Raw genomic sequence first — 24,677 nt, 5'->3', positions numbered from 1 at the left:
TGTCTTCAAATCCAGGAAATGATCCCCAGCAGTCAGATTTTATGGGTCCAGCAAGCTGAGTATGATTTATGAAAGCCAAGATCTGTGTGCTTTGTTAGAAATTATACAGTATGACACAGGTTGTTATCTTTGTAATACAGTACGAGCACAGGTAAGTAAAATACTTCTCAAACCACTAATAACTCAGACCACAAATTGCTTTAACCTTCGCAGGACGCAAGTGAGACTTTATGGGCATTGGAGAGTTTCCCAGACAGACAGTGAAGTCATCGCCATCTCTTCACTGGAGAACATTGCTTTCATCAACTCACACTACTTCTGTGGTTTTTATTGGTTTACTGGTATCATACCAGTAAACATCTGTCTGCTGTGGGTGGAGGGGTTGGATGGGATGGAGCCACAGTGGAGATTAGAGGCTTCTCTTCTGCAGAGAAGAGGCTGTTAGCACATGGGGAACTCACTTAGACTGCAAGCCACAAAACATACTTTTCTTAATATGTGTTTACATCCATTAAAGTTGATGACATTGCAGCATTGGTTTAAGTGCACCGATATATTATTGGAAGGTAAGAAGAACTTTCCAATATTTTGTAAGAAATTAAACTGATGCTGAATTCCCTCACAGCTCTGAAATGGATGCAGACATTGATAAATACCTCCAACACTGAGCAATACAATGCATGTTTCTGGAGGTGTTATACATGCCAGAAAAAAATCCTCTAATGCTTGTATTATCTTTGGAAGTGCAAGCTTCAATTGTTTGGCTATAACTTGTGTATTAGGCAGTTACATAGTCTGTTGATAGACAAAATAATTTTTTTTCCCCCCTCACTATGACCTTGACCTTTGACCACCAAAATCTAGTCAGTTCATCCTTGAGTCCAAGTGAATGTTTGAAGAAGTTCTATCAAGGCGTTTCCTGAGATATCGTGTCCACGAGAATGGGACAGACAGACGTACACACAACCTGAAAACAACATGCCTCTGGCTGTCGCGGAGGCATTTAAAAACAAACAAACAAAAAAAAAAACAGCTCACATGTGAGGTGACTGCTAAAGATCTGACTGAGCTGCAGGTGGAGGCTCAGAAGTACACCAGGAGCCTGACCGAGCAGCAACAGGCGGCCCCCAGCTCCATCAGCTTGGTCCATGTCTGGCGCGGAGTGTACAATTAGGGAAAGAATGGAGTATAGGGACCAACAACGCCACCTGGGGAATCACACTCCAGGATTTACCATTTCCAAACTTTAGCTGTTTGTTAAATGGATACAAGGACACAGGCTCGTTTGCTGATGAGGCTTAGATGCATTAATTTGAAAACAAAGTATTTTATTAGAACCAAGAGATTTAAAATAGCTGGGGACTGGAAAGGAAGATTATATTAAGAAAGGCAAATGGAAATTTACTTACCAATGCTAAAATACTTAAAATCAGTCCAACATAAAGCAAAATTAGGAAAAGAAAAGTAAGCTGAAGTCACTTGTGGAGAGGCAGACTACCAAGGAGTGCTACTACTTACTCACTTCAGGTGCAGCACAGCAAACCTCACCCAAAAACACTTGTATCCCAGTGTCTTCACCAGGCACGCCTAGCCTCCCAACCTCACAGCACTCAGCTACACTGCAAAAGAAAAGCTAATGCAAAAAAATTTATCACAAGTAAAACTAAACAACCAAGGAACTAACAAAGAACAACCAACAAACAACCCAATTGACAAAACAAATCAAACCAATAAAGCATGGATGGGGAGGCACGGCTGTAGCCAATGCTATCAGTCACAATTACAGGAACCAGCAAGAGACTGAACAGAAGCCAGCAGGTGCCCTTTATAACCTGGCCCTGATGAGGAGGTTGGCTGGGGGAGGAGTCTCTGTTCACGAGCCCTACACTACCTGAAGCGCTCCCCACTGCACATGGAAGGTGGTGTTGGAGGCCTGATTGCCTCCTCTGAATGCCTCCATTAACATGCCCTCCAGTTCAGGACCTATTCTAGACCGCTTCCCCTGAAGAAACATGGAGTCCCCCATGTTTCTCCATGCATGCCACCTTTTCCTGTGCCATGAGGGACGACATGGTCCTGTCTATCCAGCAGGAGGTTAGACAGGATTACACTCAGGATGTCCTGGTGAAAAGGATCAACTGCTTTGCAGCAGAGGTTCTGCACAAAATCAGTGATGTCTCAGTGGGAGATGTCTGTCTGCTGTTTTCAGCCTTACTGTTACATAAAAGTGTCTCCAGACCTGAACACCAGAAAGACCCAGTCAGGAGACTTGGTGGATGATGCAGAGGCCAAAACCAGCCCTGCTGAAGATATGAATGAGGAGCCTGGTCTGGGGGAGGACAGCAAACCAATCAGAGAGACAGACTCTGCTGTCATTACTCCTTCATAAACTCCTCATCAACATTACTGTCTAGAATGGCCAGAACCAGACACTACTGTGGATCCAGCTCAACTGGATCCAGCCCTCTGACCCCTCCTGCTGAACCTCTAGTCGCTGCTTTCAGTCCTGGATGGTGAGAATGTGAGTGTGGAGCCCACCAGAGAACTTGAGTCTGCCATGGGTCCAGTTCAACCAGCTCTTCTGATCCTTGCCAACAAAGCTCCTGTCATCTCTGCAGTGCAGGACCTGTGACCTGACCACTAGTGTTGACTCTCTAGCCACCACTGCCATCCACAATAGTTTGAACAACAGCCTGGATGAATCAGAGGAACAGTCAAGGCCAAGCTGAAAACTAGACTCTTCTGTGATTACCACTCCACCACCTTCTGTGACTGTTGCTGATAGACATTGTGTCATCTCTGCAGGGCAGGATGTCCCGATCACCAACAGCCTGGACACAGAGATAGAGACAAATTCAAGCCTAAAACCAGATTATTTTGTTCTTTATCTTCCACCTGCTCCTCTTGCACTCGCTGCAGAAACTCCAGCCAACATTGGCCTGGATGAAGCAGTGTGTCCACCTTAGAACCAGACTCGCCTTTGTTAACACACCACCTCCTCATGTGACCCTGCTGATAAGTCTCCTGTCATCTCTACAGTGCAGGATGACCTGACCACCAGTGCTGAACCTCCTGCTAACTCCACCATCCACAACATTTGAACAAAAACCTGGACGAAGCAGAGGAACAGTTGGCCCTCAGCCCAGAATCTGCTGTTATATTTCCTCCCCCGGTCTCCTCTGCTGAACCTCCTGCCCACACCGCCAACACCTCCAACACAGCCAGCAGCCAGCAGCCAGCAGCCAGCAGCCAATGCTCACACCAGAACCTCACTCCTCCTTTTGTTACCACTTCTTTACCACCTGCAACATCTTGTGCTGTTGAGTCTCCTGTCATCTCTGCTTTACGGGATGACCTGATCATCACGCAGCAGCCAGTCAGTGTGGATGAATCCTACAACACCACAACAGGTACATTATTATTCATATTGACTTGTGTCTGGGCCATCAGGTCCATTCACAGTGGTTAACTCTTCTGCTGTGATGAGTTCAGGCTCTGAACTGTTTCATTTGTTGTCAATTAATAAAACTGTATTAACATTAAGACATGATACAGGGGTTCTTTGTTGTATATATTGTACATATAATACAGCTCATACAATACAGGTGTGATTTTCTTGATTTCTCAAACAGACAAATATCTTTCAACAAATGTCAAATATTCTCAAAAACACAAAACACGTTGATATTAATTACTCATACTGACATGTCTTCAGATTTGATTTCAGATTGGATGGAAAACGTGAACATCAGGTAGCTGCCAATATTTAATCTGCAAAAATGGCTCATCTCATCAAATAAACCAGAAGAGTCAATATGTGGTGAAACTGTAAAATTATAAACTATGGACAAAATTAACAGGGATGTACTATGTTTGCAGTATTACACAGCCCTATGTCGTATGATAGCCTATCACATGTTGTAAGTGAAAGCTGAAGTAGTGTACATAGTGAAATCCAGTTCATCCTCAAATTAGTCTATGCGAGATATTCTGGAAACATTTTTTTCAACACTTTTGAATATTGATTGTAATTATTAAATCTATTTTCACCAAATGAACTCATTAAAACTAAAAACTAAAATAAATCTATCTCTAGTTAGCAAGCAATGCTAAATAACTACTATTCCCCTAATCCTTTGCTTGAAAACAATGCTGACCGGATGTTGATAATTTGCTGTACGGAACTGGTGCGGCTTTTACTGATCCTACGTAATTCTATCAAGTTTCAGATAACTTAAACTCTTCGCATTCAGGTGCCACTTCTGGACAAAACTATGTCAAAGATGACATGTTATTGTTTGTCTTCTGTCGTAGTCGTTTAAAAACTGAAGCGATATCCACCTATTTTGTACAAATAAGTGTGAAAAACGAATTCTGCAGAATTAATCACTTTTATTCTCTGTTGTTGACATGACCATTGCTGGTACGCACTTTGTTTTCTACACTTGAAGTCTCAACTATATGACATCATATAAACTTTCGATATTCTCTGCATTATTTTCCGATCTATAGGGCTCATTATAATGTGAGCTCAATGCGTTTAGCGTTGTCCGACTGTCCCGGAAGGCATCAAAAGGTAAACGGCAGGAATGTTGTTTGGTGGTTGAAATATCCTGATAAAGGGAAGAAGAGGATTCCTCCTCATGAATGGATATATCGATCTACGTTTACCGTAAATTTAACTTATGTCCCATCCTCTATGATTGTTAAGTTTTGCAAAGCTAGCTCCGGAAGCTAACAGTTATGTTTTGACAGTTCAGCTTGTGTGAAGGCTAGCTAGCTAACGCTGGCTAACTAACACCAGCTATTTAACATTAACACCAACAACACAGGCTTCGGGGGAGCTCACCTCCCCTGTAATTGTTACTTCGCTAGTAATGTTAGTATTTTTTTTTTGAACTATGGTGTTCAGAAAGCAACAGTTCTTTTCTTGGCAGATAGCTTGTATTCATTGTAATGTAACGTCAATATAAAAATTGCTATAAAGTTAGCCAAGGTTTTGGGATACTTTAGCTTCAATTGCCCAATGAAGTGTCCTCGGTATACGGAAGAAGCTGTCGAAGGGATGACATTTGACAAGACGGACTTAGCTAATGCTAAAAAGAACAGACATTTCTCAGCTGCATCGATAAAACAAAGCGAACTTATTACCGACTAGCCTAAATTGCTATGTGCTGTTTTTCTCGTTTGTATAATGTTATAGCTTGGTTGATACCCATGCTTATAAAAACACTTGCTTAAACCAACAGATCGACAACCTCTAATGTTGCCCCGGTGTTAAAAAGACCTGCCAATCAATTTGGGAATAATAACAGTGGTTTCAAATATTTCTGATTGGACTATTCTTTTGTTCACCTGTGAATCACAGGTTGTCTCTAAATGAAGTGGTGCTAAAAACCTGTATAGCAGCGAGGTATCAGACCCCAGACCTTGAGGTTCCTGGCGTCCTGCAGGCCAGTCCTGCCAGTTAATGAGCCACTCTTAGTTTGTGTGACATCGGGTGTGGTGTAACTATCTGGGAGGACAGAGCTTGCAGGATACTAGCCACTGAGGCCTTGAAGGAGTTCTCAGGCTAGGGCTTTTAATGATTTGGGGTGTTAACACGACTCTCCAGTTTCGCCTGACAAACATGTTTTCATGCTACTTAGTTTCCTGCATGTTGCTATCACAAGGAATGGTCCTTAATAGACATACATATCTTTCCATCATACACAAACAGTGGTACCAGACTACATTGTGATGGCAGGAAGGCTGTGGCAACAGTAGATAGGTAGTGTCACCATGAATCACACCAAGTGTGTTTGCTAAGTAAGAAGGTCTTACAACTATGGTGGCACATCATAGATGGTGTCAGCTTTAAAAGCTCACCTCTCAACTGTAAGCTTTACTTTATACTCCATGAGCTTTTGTCCTCTGAAAGTTTTCCTTCACTGTAAATGCTCAAAGTAGGCATGGATCTATTAACATGTATTCTCTTTACATTTTACTTTCATTTACATTCAGCAAAAGTCTAGTTGATACAGATTTCTCCCTTTTTAATTTATTTTATTTTTGTGTAAAATAGATAAGCATAAACATTTACACCTGCTGTCCCACTGTTCTCACTCTTGTATGTGTATGTGTTTGTCTCTGCCTAACCTACAGGTCATGCATGCAGCCGGGCCTCTAGCCTGTGCTTTGTACACCCCCAGCACTTGAGCCAGTGTGATTCCACTAAGTGGAGGCTCGTCCTCCCTCTAGCCTCCGTTTCTCCCCTCTGCCCCCGTCAGCCCCAGAGTTCCCTATGTTAACCCTCTTGAGCATGTTTTACTATATCTGTCTGCGGCGACGCTCCAGGAGTGGGACTCGAGGCGAGGCTCTGACCAGTCGACGGGCCGTGGAGTCAGGCCAACGGGCGGTGTTGCCGGTCAGTGTGGAGGTGGAGCAGTATGCAAAGGAGGTTCTGGACTTCAGCTCCCACTATGGCAGTGAGAATAGTATGTCCTACACCATGTGGAACCTGGCTGGAGTGCCCAACGTGTACCCTAGTTCAGGAGACTTCACCCAGACAGCTGTATTCAGAGCTTATGGGACATGGTGGGAACAGTGTGCCAGCGCTCCACCACCTTTCCGCCGCACCCCTAAAGGCTTCTATAGCCAGGATTATATTGAGCTGGGCTTTGAGGAGCCTGTCTATCCTACAACAGTGGAAGTGCTTGAGACTTATTACCCTGGAGCCATCGTCCAGATCTTGGCCTGCTCTCACAACCCCTTCTCACAGAACCCACCTACTGATGTCAGGTAACAACAGCCATCTATTCTGTCATTCTAAGTGCTCCACAAAGATATTAACTTAAGTAACACTACTCACAAAACCATGCAGTACCAGAAAGTAAGTACAATTTTGAAGTAAATGCCAGGCCTCTAGTTTTTGAAATGAACCCTGGCAGCCTTACAGACATTATCTCATTTATCTCATATCACATTGATATTTATAATATAAGTTATGCCTCACAAATTGATGCCTGGCATTCGTGTTCTTTATCATATTGAATGTACTTTATTATCTTACTGTTTTTGTAAAGCACTTTGTTATATTGTTATGGAAAGTGCTCTACAAATAATGTGCATAACTACTTATGGATCTTATTTCAAATCTCCACAGTGTCCGAAAGAGTAGCACTTATGTTTCTGCTTTCCACCAATGAAACCAAAATGTGCATATGTAATCCTTAAGATTCTGTCATTACGCTTTGAGAAAACATGTATCTTTACAAATACAATTAAAACTGTATTCGTACAAAAAAACCAACAGAACCAAAATAACTAGTTAAACTGGCATTTAGAAAAAAATCCAATTCCTGGTTAAGGGAAAATTAATGGTAGTTCAGATACAGTGGGCAATGATCAGTCACTAAAAAGGGAGAGAGCCAACCTACCTCATGTTCCAGTGACACAAAAAGCTTCAGAGATTCACCTGAGTGAAGAAAGGTGATTTTTGATAAAATAAATTTACCAATTTGAATTTAGTTTGTGATGACCATGTGTTGTGGTGTGGGAAAAATACCAGGGATGTGTACAGAAAAATGTTACTTGTGTGAAACAAACCTGGTCATGTAACTATCAAATGAGAATCTGGCTATTTGCAAAATCCATTCTTGCTGGTCATTAACCAAAATATATTCTAATCTTTAATTAGTGAATTTTGCCCCATTTTCTCTCCCACACATCATAATAGGGGTAATAAGTGATAAATATTTTTCAGCCAAATCTTTTTTCTTTTGACCATTTTTTTAAATAAAAGAAATGGGTTAATATTTTAATACCTTTTTTCCCTCATACAGCATGTAATACTGATTGTTGGACAGTGATATGATTACAATGAACTCCACTTCAGATGCTAGTCTGGTGTCAGTAGAGAATACCTCCTGAGATGGATCTCAATCTTCATATTTACATATACATACTTCATACTCCATCCCTACAATGTTGATCTGCCTCCTGAATAGGACCAAAAGAGGTATGATTTATAACCAGTGTCAAGATAAATACCATGGAGCCATTGCCATTTGTAAAATCACCATAAATAAGAATCTGAAAAATAAAAATCTGTCACAATCACAGTGTTTATTTGTCCTCATCTCTTCTGTAAGCCGCAATACAGACAGCAGCAGCAGCAGCAGCAGCAGCAGCAGGGAGCTCGCCCATCTCTGCCCATCAGTTGTCCTTCGTAAGTCATTGCTGGTTTCTGTCAAACCAGCAATCTGCGAATTTGTGAAGGAGGCATAGAATTATCCCAAACTGTCCTTTTTTTTTTTTTTTTAAACACAAGTCTGTGTAATGGTTTCAGTACATGACGCATACAATACAAGCTTAGAAACACTGGGCCAGCAGTTGAAGATGAAGTGCAAGATGAAAGTTAGGGTATATTGTCCTGATGGATTATGAAAGTGGTCAGGTGTTATAAGTCATATAAAGCATTGGAGTGCCACTGTTGAACTATAAAAATGACTCTAGGTCTGATGGATGCTGTGTGCTGTACCGCAGGTAGACCGGAGCCCACAAATCAACAGAGTTATGGGCCTATTTCCAGGGGTAAAAACATTAGTGATCAAAGGTTCCCACTTGATATCCTTCATGACAAACTTGCTTTCTCTCACTCTTTGCCCCCTCTAAGATTTAAGCCAACTATCTACATGGACATCTTGGTCAAGGATGGTGCTGTAGTTTTACAGTACAACTGTTGTGTATACTTTCTCTTGTCCAGATGGGAGGTGCTGTGGTCAGGGGAGCCCACCAAGGTGCTGACACCCCAGGCACGCCAGTTTTCACCCAACATCAAGCACATCAGCTTCCCCACCAACCTGCTGCGTCTGGAGGTCAACAGCTCCCTCCTGGATTACTACACCGAGCTGGATGCTGTCATTCTCCGCGGGGTTAAAGAGAGGCCTATGCTGGCCCTTTATAAGATGCCTGTCATCGACATTAGTGACCTGAGTGACAGTGAGGAGGAGCTGTCTGATTTGGGCGGTCCTTTCAGGCAAGGAGGAGATGGCAAGCACCAGAGGACAGGAAATGGCTACTTTGACAAGCTGCCCTATGAGGTAATTACTGACCAGAATGATTTGTACATTGATGAAAAGACACTTAAATTTTGTTGCTCTGATTGTGTAAGTCCTGATAGGGATATTGGTACAGAAATATCTTTTTGACCAAATGCTAATTTACAAAATATTAAAGTTCCCACATTTTATAAAGCAAGATTTCCATTTTTCCATTTTTGATTATAAAGCAGGTCTAGGTTTTTTATCAATACTGTGAAAGTATCAAAGCGTTCAGTCCACAGATAAAATTCAGAAACTGAGCCTTAAAACCAGCTGTCAGGACTTCTGTAACTTTGTGATGTCACAACAAAACGGTCACCGCTCTCAGCCACACCCCAAGCCGCACCCATGATCCAGCCTTGCAGGATTTGGTTTCTCTGAATGTTTCACTTGAAGTCTGCTATATTTTTATTCGATCCTCAGAAAACAGTCAGCCAATCAGAAGAGAGGCTCAGAGCACCAACCTGTTGTCACTCAAGCTCCTGAGAGAAGCCTGAGAGAGGAGATATAAAACTTTGTGTTACTTAAAAGTAGAAATATATCTTCTTATCAACACTTCAAATAAATCACCGGAACACTGGAAAAGCATAAAATATGGGACCTTTAAGTTTGATGCATAATTCTGAACTATGAATGATATGAAGGTCCCACCTGACACATGTAATAAAAGTTGTTGTCATCGAACCAGTTACAGTAAATCTCAAAGCAGATGTTTGGCTACTTTTAAGAATTAAGATGCACAACATTGAACCTAGTAGAAATAATATTATGTGCCAGAACGTGAAAAATCACAAATATTCCTGTCTTAGCCTGAACTAATGGTAACTTTCACTGTCCATTGGTCTAAATTTTTTGCCTTTGAACATAAAAAGGAAAATAATGAAAACTGGCCATGATAAATTCTGAGAATCTAAGGTGAGTTCTTCATATATCTTGTTTTGTCTGACCAATGGTCCAAAACCAAAACATATTTATTTTACTTTTATTTAACAGAGCAAAGCAGCAAATTGTCACATTTGAGACACTGTACCCAGGGAATATCTGACATTTTTATTTAATTTAATTACAACTGAAACAATTTGTTTATTATCAGAACTGATGCTGATTAATTTTCTTTTGACGGACCACTTCACAGCCACTCGGAAGGTTTGTAGCAGTTGGTGCTTAAATGTAAATATCCATATGCACCTGCATCTTATAGGGAATTATACACCTTTGACGTGCATGTTGTTATTTTAGTCTGCTGTAGCACATAAACATTTGACTGTCCTGAAAAAAGAAAATGGGGAAAAACATGAAAAAAATGGAAATAGCAAAATCATTTCAGCTTCAATTTGTCCCTTTATTCCCCAAAGATAATTCATAATAATACAGCACAGTATTTTAAGATTTGATTAATTATCATAAATTTACAGCAGATTATGATCATACCTTATAATAAATTCTAAAACATATTTGCAGCAGGTAGATCAAAAATGATTATATGTACCCTCTGAGTATATACACAGACACACACACACACACACACACACACACACACACACACACACACACACACACACACACACACACTCCATTTAACAGTATTCCACAAAAACACGTGAATATTGTGGCTTGGACCCGTTGTGACACCTGATCTCATATGCACTCACGGACACACAGTCATTTTAATGCCAAACAGACATATCATGTTGTCTGAGGCGAGCTTCAAAACATCAGCAGTGCTCTTGATACTCGTTCTCTTATCTCCTCTCCAAACCGCTGCCATTAACAGCAGTCTTCACAACCGGCGTGTGTTTGTTTCAGAAACACAATATAGCTATTATCTGTCAGCTGATACGCGCTTGAACACTGCGTATTGTTAATTCACTCCAACACACACTCACACGAGCACGGTCATTCTTTCAATTTGAGAGGCACATGAACAAAGTGCGAAACACGCCGGCTCACCTCGCCACTGATCTTGCTATCAGTGCTTTGTGTCCCAGATAACCATTATTTAGATCTGACTGACAGAGGGGGCACAATTAACATTCTCTACTCCACTCTGTTATTCCCTATTCTGCGTTATACTTTCTGTATAACACGTTATACTTTCTGCACTCACATCTTTTGTCTCTCTTCTTTCTTTTTGTCCCCCGCTCCCCATATCTTACCCTTTCCTTTCTCCTCTCGCCTCCTAACCCCTCTCCCCATCCTCCGTCCACAGCTCATCCAGCTGATACTGAGCCACCTGACCCTGCCAGACCTCTGCCGTCTGGCCCAGAGCTGTAAGCTGCTGCACCAGCACTGCTGCGACCCGCTGCAGTACACCCAGCTGAGTCTGCAGCCCTACTGGGCCCGGCTGAGTGACGCTTCCCTGGGACACCTGCAGAGCCGCTGCACCCTCCTCCAGAGGCTCAACCTGTCCTGGACCGGCAACCGCAGCGCTCTCACCCTGACCGGCTTCAGCAGGTCAGACTGTCAGCAGTCCACAAGTGCTAAAAAAAATGGCACTGACCTTGGAAAACTAGCAAATACTCACAAGCATAAGCATTTGTTTTGAGAGACAAAAGAAACTTTTTTCTGTCATTCATAACAAGAATAAAATACAAGATCCTGAAAAGGTATGTTAGCATTATTTTCTGAAATAGGGACAGAGGGACTTGGAAGTTGCTAATGTGGGATTCATTTATTTTCTTTGTTTTGTTTCTCCTTCCACTCATTTCTCTCCTTCTCCCTCCCCAGTTTCATGAAGGCTTGTGGTCTCAGCTTGGTCTGTCTAGAGCTGTCATGCTGCCATTTCCTGAATGACGCCTGTCTGGAGGTCATCTCCCAGACTTGTCCAGAGCTGCAAGAGCTCAACCTGGCCTCCTGTGACCGCCTCCACCCGCAGGCCTTCACTCACATCTCGAAACTAACCCGCCTCCGCAGGCTCGTGCTCTATAGGACCAAGATAGAGGTAGGCGTGGTCAACAGTGGGAAATCACAATCAAAATGAAGATTTCAACTACTGACTTGTATCTGTTCTGTGCAAATATTACAGGTCAACTGATCTCTGTAACTTAAATAGTTGCCCTGGCTGTTTGTATGGGGATATACAGGTTGCTACCATATAGAAGTAGCCTACATGCCTCTATTTCTTTGGCTGGATGTCAACAGTCGGGCCAGCCCCATAAATGCAGATGTTGCTAAGTCACTGACCGATGAAGTTACACCATTGGTCAAAGCGTTTGAGTTTCCCAATTGATTGGTGCTCTTTCAAAATGGTTTTGACGCAAACAGCCAGTGTTGCCTAGTGACTTTTGGACAAACCATAGCAGCTTTCCTTTGAAGGGAGTTGCCAGTATTGCCCTGCAAGTTTGAGGTTAGGCTTTCCCTCTGCAGCCACACCTCTCTTTGCTGACCACATGGAAACTGACGTGAATAAACTTTTTCTGAGTGATAGTAACAAGTAAATATAGCGGAAATCACAGCACAGCCATTGTCTTTAACCTATGTGTTCAATGATTTTGTCAGATGATGTCATGATTATAAAATCAGGATTTTAGCAGCTTCTTTGAAATGACTTGAAAGTGACTGGTGGTGAACATGTAGTCTTAATGGGACATGCCAAAAGAGTTATTTTCATTTTTTAGCTGCTAGGCCATTTAAAATATACAAGGGGCCAGTAAAACTCTGATCTACTGGCCAAACAGGGAAAATGATACATTGGGCACTGATAGCCTACTCACAGGTACTACTTCTTCATCCTCTAATGTTGGACTGAGGGCAGACTGGACACTACAGTAGAGGTACAGTGAGGTACAAAGTGGTATTACAAGATGGGACGGGCCGGGCTAGTAGACATCTCTGCAACACAATACATACTGTAAGCGTCAAAACATTCAGTTGATAATTTTAGTTAGTTATTGGATGTTTTAAACTAAAATACTTAGATATTGCCCTTTTAAAGATCCACTACGGACATGTCAAAACACTCAATTCAGCAGTCAATCAATCAGAGTTTATTTATTGGACACAAGATCTCTCTTATTTCACTGAACATTCAATTCTCAGTAGGTGCACTGGAGGCTTCATGTTGCCACACCACACTGCCGTTGGCTGTACATGGGACTATGAACTAGTTGCAATGTCACAAAATCATGTTTATACACACAAAAACATTAAACTAACAATTATTAAACAACAGATAAATGTGAAAACCGCCTTCTACTGTCAAACACACATCATTTTCCACAGTGAAGAGTACAGATAACAGTGAAGATAACAATAAGCAACAATAAGCAAAGCATATTTTTGAGTGAAGGGGGACTCGTAGTTATAAATAGTAATGAAAAAGTGAAAATAAAAATGTACCCATTTTATCACAAAATGATTAGTCAGTCAGTGTCAAAACGAGGTTTTAGCAGTGACCAAATGGCAAATTAACAGGAATATCTACTTTTTTGGGCAAAAACTGAGACGTTTGCTGGTCAGTCATATCATTTTTAACTTCAGTTTAATAACGCATTTATGCTGTAGCTCTCCATAAGCTGCTTATTTGATGCTACATGTTTTGGGATGGATGCTGCTAATTCTCTGTTGTTGTGTTTTAAGATGAACTGAGTAGACTCTGAGCTCAGGGCGTCTTACAGACACGTCCTGCATGTGTTCGGGTTCAGGCCTGTCTGACGTGTAAAACCACTGTCTTGTGTGTTGGTGTTACACCTCAGCGTTTCTCCAGTGTTTGTCATGTTTCGGAGCGGAGCTGTGGGCAGGAGGCAGTGTAGAGTTTCTGCGGTGGAGCCAGGCAACATGCTGCAAGTTGTTTATACCCAGGCAGACAGAGCGAGCTGTGTGTCTGTTTGAAGCCCTGACATCTCAGCTGTCATTACCCTGTCATTGTTCTAATTAAATGGCTAGCTCGCCGCAGAGAGGCGTTTGTAAAGATGCCAGCAACAGACTCGAGTACACACACCAAACACACACACACACACGAGAGGCTTTCCCTTTCATGTCTGACACTTTCCCCTGCCACTGAGGTTCATGTGTTGGCAATTGCAGTGTTGAATTCCCATATCTCCAACCTAGCTGCAATGCCACTGGAGAGGTCTCTGTCCTTGCTATGCTGACTCTGAGGAGATGTAAAAGAAAAAAATCTGTTTGTGCAATATTAAATTCCCTTAAATACAGTAAGTGTTACCTGAGTACGCCAGGCAGCAGACAGGAAATCACTTAGGAGAAACTTTGGACGACATGACTGAACCCGTTACTGTGATTTAAATGTATATTGTTAATTGAATGTATATATTTTTTTAGATTTACACTCAGATAAGATGTCAGGGGTTTTGTTTGTTGTTGAACACGTTGCTCCAATGCAGCAGTTTTATTTTATTTTTTTTCTATCGTTTTTTTTTGTCCTTCATTGTGACCTTTTTGTGCTGCCCTTATACTAGGCTGCAGTCTCTTAATTATAACCATATTACAAGTGGAATGAATGACACTTTTCAAAAGTATAAGTAAGTAACTTTGTGTCTTTCCTTTCTCCTTGTTTCACCAGCAAACAGCTATTCTGAGCATCTTGACTTTCTGCATAGAGCTCAGACACCTCAACCTAGGAAGCTGTGTGAGGGTGAGAATGTACACACACACACACACACACACACACACACACACACACACACACACACACACACACACAGAGGAGGACTCCAGAGCCTTGTCACATTGGATGTGTCACTGCACATAAATAAGGAAGCTGTGAGGTTCTTTAGTTTCTCAGTAAACAAATTTGCTATTACCTACCATGAGGTTTTACATAAACCTAAAGGAATAGTTCAAAATTTTTGGGCAATACACATTTTTGCTTTCTGGGGGAGAGTTAGATGATAAGCTTGATAGCACTGTCATCTGTCAAAGCTACAGCCAGCAGCCACTTAGCTTAGCTTAGCATAAAGGCTGGAGATGGGGAACCCTGGATCTGTACTAATCCACCTACCAGCACCTCTAAAACTCATTTGATTAATTATTACAAAAAACAATGTGTAAAAAAAACAACTATTTAATGTTTCTTTCAGGTACTAAACCTTTTTGTTGGCTCTGTGCACATAACCTCCGTAAAACAGCAAGTTTTTTTTTTTACTTTTTACTAAATAAGATATCACATATTAATTCGGTAACTTTGGCAGAGTCAGGCTTGGTGTTTCCAGTCTTTATTCTAAGTTAAGCTAAGCTAATTGACTGGTAGCTGTAGCCTGATGTTTAATGTTACAAATGTCAGACTGTTCCTTTAACGATGCACTGCTCAGTGAGTAAGTCGGTGATTGTGCACAGTGCACAGTATGTGGCGTTTATGGGTTAAGGTTAGACAAGTATGTTCACTTTAAAATACATATTTTTTGTCAATATCAAAGATTAATTAGCCAATTAATGCATTTTTCTAAAGGGTATTTCAAAAAGAAAAGAAAATTTCACCTTAAACACATTGTTTACTGACTGTCTAAATTTCTTACTCACTCAGTCTTTAACTGACAAAATGACTCAGTCATTCAACCACACACCGTGTCATTAGCTGAGTTTGTATCCAAATGATTGATCTTTGATGCAAATCATGATGTAGCAAATGAGAAAATGTGAGAAGAAATGCAAAATTTCAGTACAGTTTCCTCTTGTACTTTCTCTTCAGACATAAAGTGTCATCATAATGGAATAGAAATACATAATGACAGCAACTCTATCAGCCAAAGATTTAATATCAGTCCACTGCTAAGAGAAATTCTGCATGCTGTCATTTCTGTGGGCGAGGTACTTGCACTGGCTGTTTGGCTGCTGAATTCCATTTCTTTGCTTTCATCTTTGGATGAAAGGATGAAATATGGCCAACATTACCTGACACCAAAGAACAATAACAGTCGCGCAAACACAAATCACTTCTTGAAAGACAATTTCCTTTTTTTGTTTTTTGATGATGATGATGATGTTCTCTGTTAGAGCTTTGTTCTCTCTTGAGGAAGTGATCTTATGTGCCTCAAACCAGCCGATACATCTAAGCAGCTTTTTATCATGGCTACATTTCAAAAGTTTGTTCAAAATACACGAGAGAGATGGTTGGAGGAAAATGACTATTGACTGACTCACTCACTACTTCATTCTCTTTAACTGGCGTCCTCAAGGCAAATTACTGAATTCTGTGACTGTATGTAACAACCAGGATTTTATGGTATCTGTAGTAGCTGAAGGAAACATCACAGAATCTCCTGAGCTTGCTGATAATGTTTACACAGACATAGTAACCATTCATAAATCATATCCGCTGAATCAGCTGCAACATTGGAGGGGGTTGCTGTACATTTGCATATTCTGAGGGTCCGTTTTCAAACTGGTGTTGACTCTCCAAAGATTCTCCATGAAGCTTCACACAGTAAATTCTGCACACACCGGAGATAGTGTAAATCGATGTTAGCTGCTGCCTGTCTCTCCTGCAGATTGAGGACTATGACGTTGTGGCCAGTATGCTAGCTGCTCGCTGTCGCTCACTCTGCTCAGTGGACCTGTGGCGCTGCAGAAACCTGACAGATCGCGGCCTGGCCGAGCTCGTCTCTGGCTGCAGGTAGGTAGTGTTGTTGTGTTCTGTGATTTAAAATCATCACCGAGGAGATCATGTCTGTTGCCCCATCCCATTCTCTTGAACGCGATATCTCAGCTAACGCCTTGAGGAATTTGAATTTCTTCAAATTTAGCACAAACGTTCACTTGGACTCAAAGATGAACTGATTTGGTGGTCAAAGGTCAAGGGTCGCAAAACACACTTTTGGCCATCAGAATTCATATGCTATTATGACACAATTTAACACAAATGTCTAATAGGATAAAAACATGAAGGGATGACATTTTATATCCAAATGGTTAAGGGTCAAGGGTCAACTTCACTGTGACATCATTTCCTGCAAAAGTTTTATTTTTTGCTATCATTCAATGCTGTAACTCAGGACGGGGAGATTGTGACCATATTTCCTGCGACTTAGCAGGTTGGCAGAGGCATACAACCATGAGGCAGTAATTCTAGTTAAATTCTTTAATGCACCATTATGCTAATGAACAAGTAAAATATTGCAGACCGCAGAGCCAAAGCAGATCATATCTGATTCCACTGAGTCTGTTCCCTGTTTGGTCTGTGGTTGTTCAGGATGCTGGAGGAGTTAGACCTGGGCTGGTGTCCCACACTGCAGAGCAGTACTGGATGTTTCCAGCACCTTGCCCGCAGCCTGCCACGCCTGCGCAAACTCTTCCTCACCGCCAACCGCACCGTCTGCGACTCAGACATAGAGGAGCTGGCCGCCAGCTGCCCCTCATTGCAGCACCTCGACATACTGGGTAAGCAATTATCTCACACATGCGTGGATATCCCTTCACAAACATTTGTTGTTCATTAATTATTTGTTAATTACGCTCATGACCGGCTTATTTAAGCATAGCTGTTGATATGTTTTTCATATAAACTTCACATTTAGTAGAGCATTTCCAATGTGGGACGCGATCAGATGTCAGTAAACTGCGACGGAACCACAGCAGCTACACAAAGCCGCACAAATATGCAAAAATTACCATGTATAATGTATGCATGTATAATGGCAACATGCCAACACTGTTGCCTTGTTCTTTACATCTGGCCATCATCACATCACTCAGTAAGGGGCTGCATCAGAAATTCACTTCATATGTACATGCTCCTGGAGAATAATTTTTTTTGCTTGCATTAAGTTTAAGAGATTAATGCGCATGTGTCTTTTTCATTATACCTGTTTTTGTCTTACAATTGCATTTGATACTTTTCCCACATTCAGTTATAGTCCTGTCAGTATACAATCATTGTATACATTGTGAAAGGTACATGTTGGTATGATCATTACTTATGTGTCATTTTTTTGAAAAATTAGAAATTGTGCATATTTCAGTAATAGACGCATATATTGTTAATGATTACATTTATTTATGATTCATGGTCATCATTGAACCATCACTTGACATTGGATGGGTGTGTGGAAAGCCCAATCCCAAATATGCATTTGAGAATTTTCAAAAACTCCCAAATTAACTGCGAACAGTAACACAAAGAATCTGCTTAATATTGGTTGAAATACTGCACAGTAGGCAAAGTTGCAACAGCTCACTGCAGCAGTAACTTCTGTGCACTAGCACTCTAGTTCCAGTTGCGTAAGTTGATGAGTTTGACAGCACAGTAGCATGACGAGTGTTATTGAGGCTGGCTACAGTTTGCTGATGTTATCAGTTCTTTGGCTGTTACAGGTGTGATACAGCAGCTGGAAAGTAAATCATGAGTAGCATAACTAAACAAAATAACATGACGCATGTTATTTTGGTCTGGACTATGTCTATAATATGTATCAGTTTTAAATATCAATGGTGATTTTGGACATATAGCAGGGGAATTTTCTCAATATATGTCTACTCTGTACTTGCATTATTTCCTTGTATGTCTTTGCTTATGTTTTTTTTTTACTTATCTTCTTGTCCCTGCCGTGACGCGACTATTGGACAGGTACACGGTTGGTGAGTGCTGCCTCGCTGAAGAAACTCCTCCAGTCGTGTCCTCGACTTCTCCTCCTGGACGTCTCCTTCTGCTCCCAGATAGACATGCGGGTCGTCCAAGAGCTCTGTGGCCTCTTCCCCAATGTTGCCATCAAGAAGAGTTTCACTCAGTGACCCCAGCACTGTTTAATTCCCCGCTGTCCGGAGGAAGCAAGAGCAGGGAGGTGCTCGCCAGCAAACACTGCCCCAGAGGGAATGAGAGTCAGTTGAGATGCTGGAGGAGATTGCACTTCTGCCTACATCTGTATCACAGACAAGATCTTTTAGTGGTCAGGAAATAAAGCAGTTGGTCCGGGTGAGGAGGTTCTTTGGATTAACTGGCTGAACACTACAGAGTCCTAGTTAATGGATTATAGAACAAGAGACTTTTTTTGTTGTAATTTTTTTTTTTTGGACACTTGAAATCAGGGTCGTTGCAGTAAAGCTGCTACATCTTCCCAGAATATGAATCACCACTTATATATTGCCAAGAAACACAAGGCTTATAAAATATGCCTTGCTACTGGATGCAAGACACACAAACAACCCAACATTTATGAGCAATCCTCCCTCGAACATCTTAGTAGGACAACAAAATGGGATTGAAAAAAATGTGTGACATACCCTTATTGGATACTGAGAAAAAGTAGTATTTGGTAGTCACATACTCATGTTAGCTGGTAACATATTTAAAGATCAGGGCCTTGGTCAGTGCCTTGTGCAGCAAACATGGGCTATTTTAATGCACAATGGTGGTTCTGACGGCATCTGTCAACATCAAGCCAGCTTGATCTAATTATAAGAAATCATACTTGATGCTGTTGTGTTCAGAGGTATCAGGTGCGTTGAAGGTGAAACAAAGGAGCAAACGCAGCCTTATTTCACACACTGCATTGTGTGGATTGTGCCAACTCGAACCTTAATGCAAGTATCACAAGTTATTTGTTGCCGCAAACTGACTGACAGAGTCACGCAGGAGGGTCTCATGTTGATGTGAAACAGCAGCAGCACACTGTCAACTGTCCTTATACCTGAGATCCAACATGTTTTCATCTAAAAGCATGTGAGAACTTGTGAAAAAACAAATTGGAACAAAATGAGTTTTAATTTACACATGCTATAGTAGAAAAGAAGTAGAAAAAAAATCAAATCAACAGCTGACAGACTGGCTCATGTGAGAGCAGTGAGAAGTATAGAAAAGCAGCTAATCCTCACCTGGAAGAAGCTGAAACCAGTAACTGCTTGACATTTTGTTTTTGAAAAAAATTGACTGAAACAATTTATTAAGTTACCTAAAGTTTGCAACAAATCCATTTCAAAGTTTTCAATAGCATTGTTTTAAATAGTTTTCACCATAATTTACAGATAGATATAATAATGATATATAAATCAGAAAAGAGCTTTTATTGAGATTGTGGGACAGTAGATGCCTTCCACACAAGGCTCTTTTCATGGTTTAGACCTGTAGAGAAAGTCACCAGATGGAACTTGTCCCAAGAAGGTGTATTTCTGTTAAAATCTGCCGTTTAATGGAAATTATTTGTTTTATAGCTACGTTTTTGGTTATGTGAGATTCTTCTGAACACTTTATCTGGCCCAAGTAAAGCAAAAAATTAAGGTGAGGTTAAAGCTAATTAGACTGATTAATAATTGTGTATGCTGAGGTCATACAGGTCATTTTGTTAGAATCATTTTGGCCATTTTATTTATTGGGAGGTTAGGGTGTTGGGCTTTTAGGGATGTGGACACAGCAGTTTTGTCTCCAAAGCTAAATGAGGAAGTGAATGTCATTGGTTCCACTTGTTTTTCCTGTTGTTACCATTAAGCTGTTCGTCTCTGCTGTTTGACTGCAGCACTACTTATGTACTTACCTACCAAGACGAAGATCTACCGATGGGGAGGAGTACAGTGAAGCGAGATGAGAATGTTAAAATGACGCAGTGTAAATAGACTATGTGATCTCAGTATTTGTCCTGAAACTCAGGGGTTATATATTTCATCTGGTTTTAATTTTTTTAACATATATTTTACTTCAGAAACCAGCACAACAGGCATCTTTATAGACAGCAACACCAGACTGAGTCAGCTTTGAGGTTACCTGCCATAGGTGCTGTTCCTAAACAACAAAGACACACGACACAAATGATCAGTTCGCACTGAAGTAACTGAGACAAAGGAAAAACTATAGCTTGCTGAGTGTTGAATGTTGCTGTAGTTGTATGATTGTGAAACATATATTCCTGTTCCTAATTATTTAATTTTTGTAACATATAAAGCCACAGTTGCAGTGTGGCAGAAGTGCTTGAGAAGCATTTCTTTTTTTGAAAAAACTTGAAGTTTTCTTTTAAGCACACGCTACTAGTCAATATTCGTGCCTTATACTCCTGTTTGAATGTGATGTGATGTCCATGTGGTTTAGATTGTAGTGAAGTGCTTTGCTTTTACGCCCTTCAACCAAAGTTATACAAAGAAACCTGGTCATTAGTCCCTCTACTATATATGACCAGTGTATATGCCATATATTGTATATCAGCCATGTTAATTAATATGCAAAATATTATTTATTTATACTTCCCTGTGTGATAAAAATGTTATTTAAATTCATTATCCTTATATACATAAAGTGATGTACGTTTCGGGGAATACAGTGTTTTGTTTTCTTACCCAAAGTCAAATACGAGGATCAATATGTATGTCAATCTTATTGCATTCAGTAGGTATAGCCTAGTTTAGCACAGAGAATAGAAGGACCATTTTAGCCTAGCTTAGCAGAGAAAGTGGCAGGACCTCTTGGGTCTAGTTTAGCATGGAGAATAGAAGTGCGCCCTAAGCTTAGCTTGCTACAAAGAATGGAATCAGGGAAAAAATGTTAGCTAACTGTATCAACAGTAAAAAAAAATAAAAAATAAAAATAAAACAATGCTTCCCAGCTAGACAAGCTACACCTGCAACAGTGACTGTATGTAGCATTGCAGAAGTTCAGGTGGTGCAGTGGGGTTGCCACACACACCCTAGTCTGTGTATATGTTAGCTTTGACGCTGTTGGAAGCATATTTATTTTCACTTTTAAAGGTGCAGTGCTAACTAGCACTGTAGGCACCACTGTGGTCACTGAAATCATGTCCACAGTATTCGTTCTGCAAATAGTCAAATTACACATCAGTGTTCAGTCAGTCAGTCAGTCAGTATCTTTGGATATCTGTTTTATGCAAAAAAGTGTAAACGTTGTAGAAGAAGGTAAGATTAACAGAAAACGCAGCCGAACACTTAAATTAATTAATACTGTATAAATGTTAATTTTTTGGGGGGGGTAAATTTGAAATGACTGGATTTGGTATTTCTAAAATCCTCACTATGGTCTTGACGGTAGCGGTTTCCCTGCTCCTTTGTGCTAAGCTAGGCTAAAGTCCTTACAGAGTTGTACAGGATGCCCTGAAATCCAACAGATATCAATCTTCCACTCTAATTATGGGTTTGATGGAAACCCCCAAAATGCTGGACTGTCCCATTAGAATTGTATTTATGTTGAAATTGATATTTCTCCATTTGTTCTCAGTATCGGTTGTGTCTGAAAAGGAATGGGTGTTTTAACAGTAATGTGTTTATACAGAAGCCATTTCATTCAGATGATGCAAATTTTACTTCAGTGAATGGGAATCAGATAATTGTAGCTGAAAGCAATTTTATTATAGTTGGTTGAGCTGAAGCCAAGAAATGCATACATCACGTTTTCCTGGTCCAATGACAACAGCAACAAAATGAAAACACTGACCATGCACAGAATACTGTGTACAGCAATGATCAGACACAGCATTTATTTAAGGCAGACTATTTAAAAAAAAAAAAAAAAGAAAAAAAAAAAAAGAACACCATTCTCAGATGAAGCAGTTTGGTTCAGCACTCTCCAGTGTTTGTGTTGTATTTGCTCTGATCGACTGGGGCGACCCTGCTTTTCTGTCATTTAAAATGCATTCTCTCTCTTTTTTTCTTTTTTTTTTTCCCCCAGTCTGGATGTGTGGTCAGCCTTGTGCCACTGGTAAGGACACGCAGCGATGCTCCCTGTGCTGCAGTGTGAAAGCAGCTGTTGTGTGAAAAGATTGTGCCTCTGTCATGATGAAACTGGGTGCTTCACTTTCACCAGATTTCAAATAAACTGAAGGCTGACGACTGATACAGAAGGCTCTGTCTCTGTGTGGCTCCTTTAATTCCCACAATCTTGGTGCAATCCTGTAGGGACATGGGTAATATAAGGAATCTGACAGTAGAACAAAGTGTTTACATAACTACAAATGCATTAACTAATGCTAATATGCCACTTTTCCTTATTCTCCGGCTTCAGTGAACAGGAAGCCATCACTGTCAAAACAAACTGTTTTACTGTGTCATGCTGAGGCTTCGTTAGTGTGACTGGGAGAGAAGTGGGGTCATTCTCAGCTAGTGAAGCCTTTAGTCAGGATGACGGACTGAATAGTAGTGGTGGAATGATCCTTTATGCCTTAACCCTCTGCTATTTTACAGTCTATTAATACCACAGGGAGAAGTGACATTAGCTTGTCTTCTTAACGGCCTTTTAATGAATTGTTTATGCCTGGTTTAATGATGTATATTGTGGCCCTGTAATGTGCCCTAATGACGGAGAACGAGGCGGCCTCGGCTGAAGTATTAATTTGGACTGCCTCCCCAATGATTATTCCTCAGCCACCAACACCAACACCACCTCCACCACCATCACCGCCACCGCCGCCGCTGCTGTGTGTGTGTGCAGGCGCGGATGCAAACGTGATTCATGGAGGCTTTCCGCTCTGCGCTACGGCTTGATTTCTTGCTGTCACGCTGCTCTACGAGGCTGATATATCCAGGGGGGATCCACAGCAATTAGTTCAGCTTTTTATTTGTCTTTGAGGAGCCTGCAGACGTAGCTTGATGAATCTGCAGGGGGAATATATGGATGGAAATATTGTTCCTGAATAATAAATCCAACATTAAAATCTAAACAGGGGAAGGGTTAGGGGGCTGGCACAAAGTTGCCCCCCACACTTTCTGTCTTTCTTTCTTTCTTTTTTTCGCCATCTACAAACCACATGAGTGACACAGGAACATACCTTGACAAATATGGCAGCCCCTTGCCAGTCAGTAATAGTCGTGAGACGTGTGCTGTGGTCTGCCGGCTCTGAGTCCTCCTCAGGCTGGGACCCGACAGGCCTCAGACCTGCCTGAGGGAGGCCTCTCTGTGATACCCATCATTATGTGGCTTGGTGTTCCTTCTCTAGTTTCCCGGCTTAGACTCTAATAATGAAGACGTCCCTGTCAGTCCTTGCACTGCTGTGTCTAAAGCTTATTATTTGAGTTTTGTTTTTAAGGATATGGAGAATGTCAGCAGTGGGTTTGTTAAATCCATCTAAATACTATAATCCATAGGTAGCTTTTTGAAGCAGCAGGGACGCAGTGTTTCTTTAGCCACGTTTAAATCCATGAGGATAACTGTTTTCATCTGTACATAGTGTCCGACTGTGATACTTGGCTGTAATTACTGTAAACAAGTGGTACCGCATTTGAGACAAATTGCGTAACCCTGATCTGATGGTAGTGGTGCAGATATAATGCCAGTGTTTCTCAATATGAAGACCAGATATCAGCGAGTCTCTGCCTGTTCTGTCGCTTATAGGTTGTTTTCTTTTTTGAAGGCAAATGATACACTTCCCAGACATGCACTTCAGACCAGAGGTTTCCAACTTCTTTGGCTTGTGACTCCTGAGATGAAGCAAAGTCTTCTCATGACCCTTTGTTTCAGGTTATGACCTCAGGGTGGATGGGGGTTATAGGGTGTTAATTTTCCTTCACAGATTGTTTTATTTGAAGGAGTCTTAGAAGAGGTGAAAGGACTCAGTATGTTGCACGAAATATGGGATCCCTTTAATCTCGATGGCCAGGCTGGGAACCGATGGAACACAACAACAACAACAACAACAACAACAACAAAAACAAAAACAACAACAACAACAACAACAACAACAACCTGCCATCAGACCATTTAAAGGCACTTTA

The 24,677-nt window shown here is 41.1% G+C and overlaps 1 protein-coding gene across 3 annotated transcripts; it reads left to right on the top strand.

Annotated features, from left to right (window-relative positions):
- Nucleotides 1-4,489: 4,489 nt before the first annotated feature.
- fbxl4 (F-box and leucine-rich repeat protein 4) lies at nt 4,490-22,810 on the top strand. Of its 3 annotated transcripts, none has more exons than XM_087175185.1 (9): nt 4,490-4,576; nt 6,145-6,780; nt 8,747-9,083; nt 11,293-11,537; nt 11,811-12,024; nt 14,605-14,676; nt 16,529-16,653; nt 17,230-17,417; nt 18,604-22,810. In XM_087175185.1, exons 2-9 carry the CDS (start codon nt 6,284-6,286, stop codon nt 18,765-18,767), a joined length of 1,842 nt encoding a protein of 613 aa, XP_087031311.1. In that variant the 5' UTR covers nt 4,490-4,576; nt 6,145-6,283; the 3' UTR covers nt 18,768-22,810. The 3 variants fall into 3 exon arrangements, with proteins under 3 accessions (XP_087031311.1, XP_023266274.1, XP_087031310.1); XM_023410506.2 differs by having other exon boundaries at nt 4,560-4,672; XM_087175184.1 differs by lacking the exon at nt 4,490-4,576 and adding an exon at nt 4,715-4,879.
- The last annotated feature ends 1,867 nt before the right edge of the window (nt 22,811-24,677 follow it).

This window comes from Seriola lalandi, unplaced genomic scaffold, assembly GCF_002814215.2.
Source record: "Seriola lalandi dorsalis isolate HSWRI2012SDOR001 ecotype SW California unplaced genomic scaffold, Sedor1 jcf7180002054425, whole genome shotgun sequence".
NCBI classification, from domain to species: domain Eukaryota; kingdom Metazoa; phylum Chordata; class Actinopteri; order Carangiformes; family Carangidae; genus Seriola; species Seriola lalandi.
The sequence above is the reverse complement of the archived record's forward strand: the minus strand, read 5'-3'. Positions and strand labels throughout refer to the sequence as shown.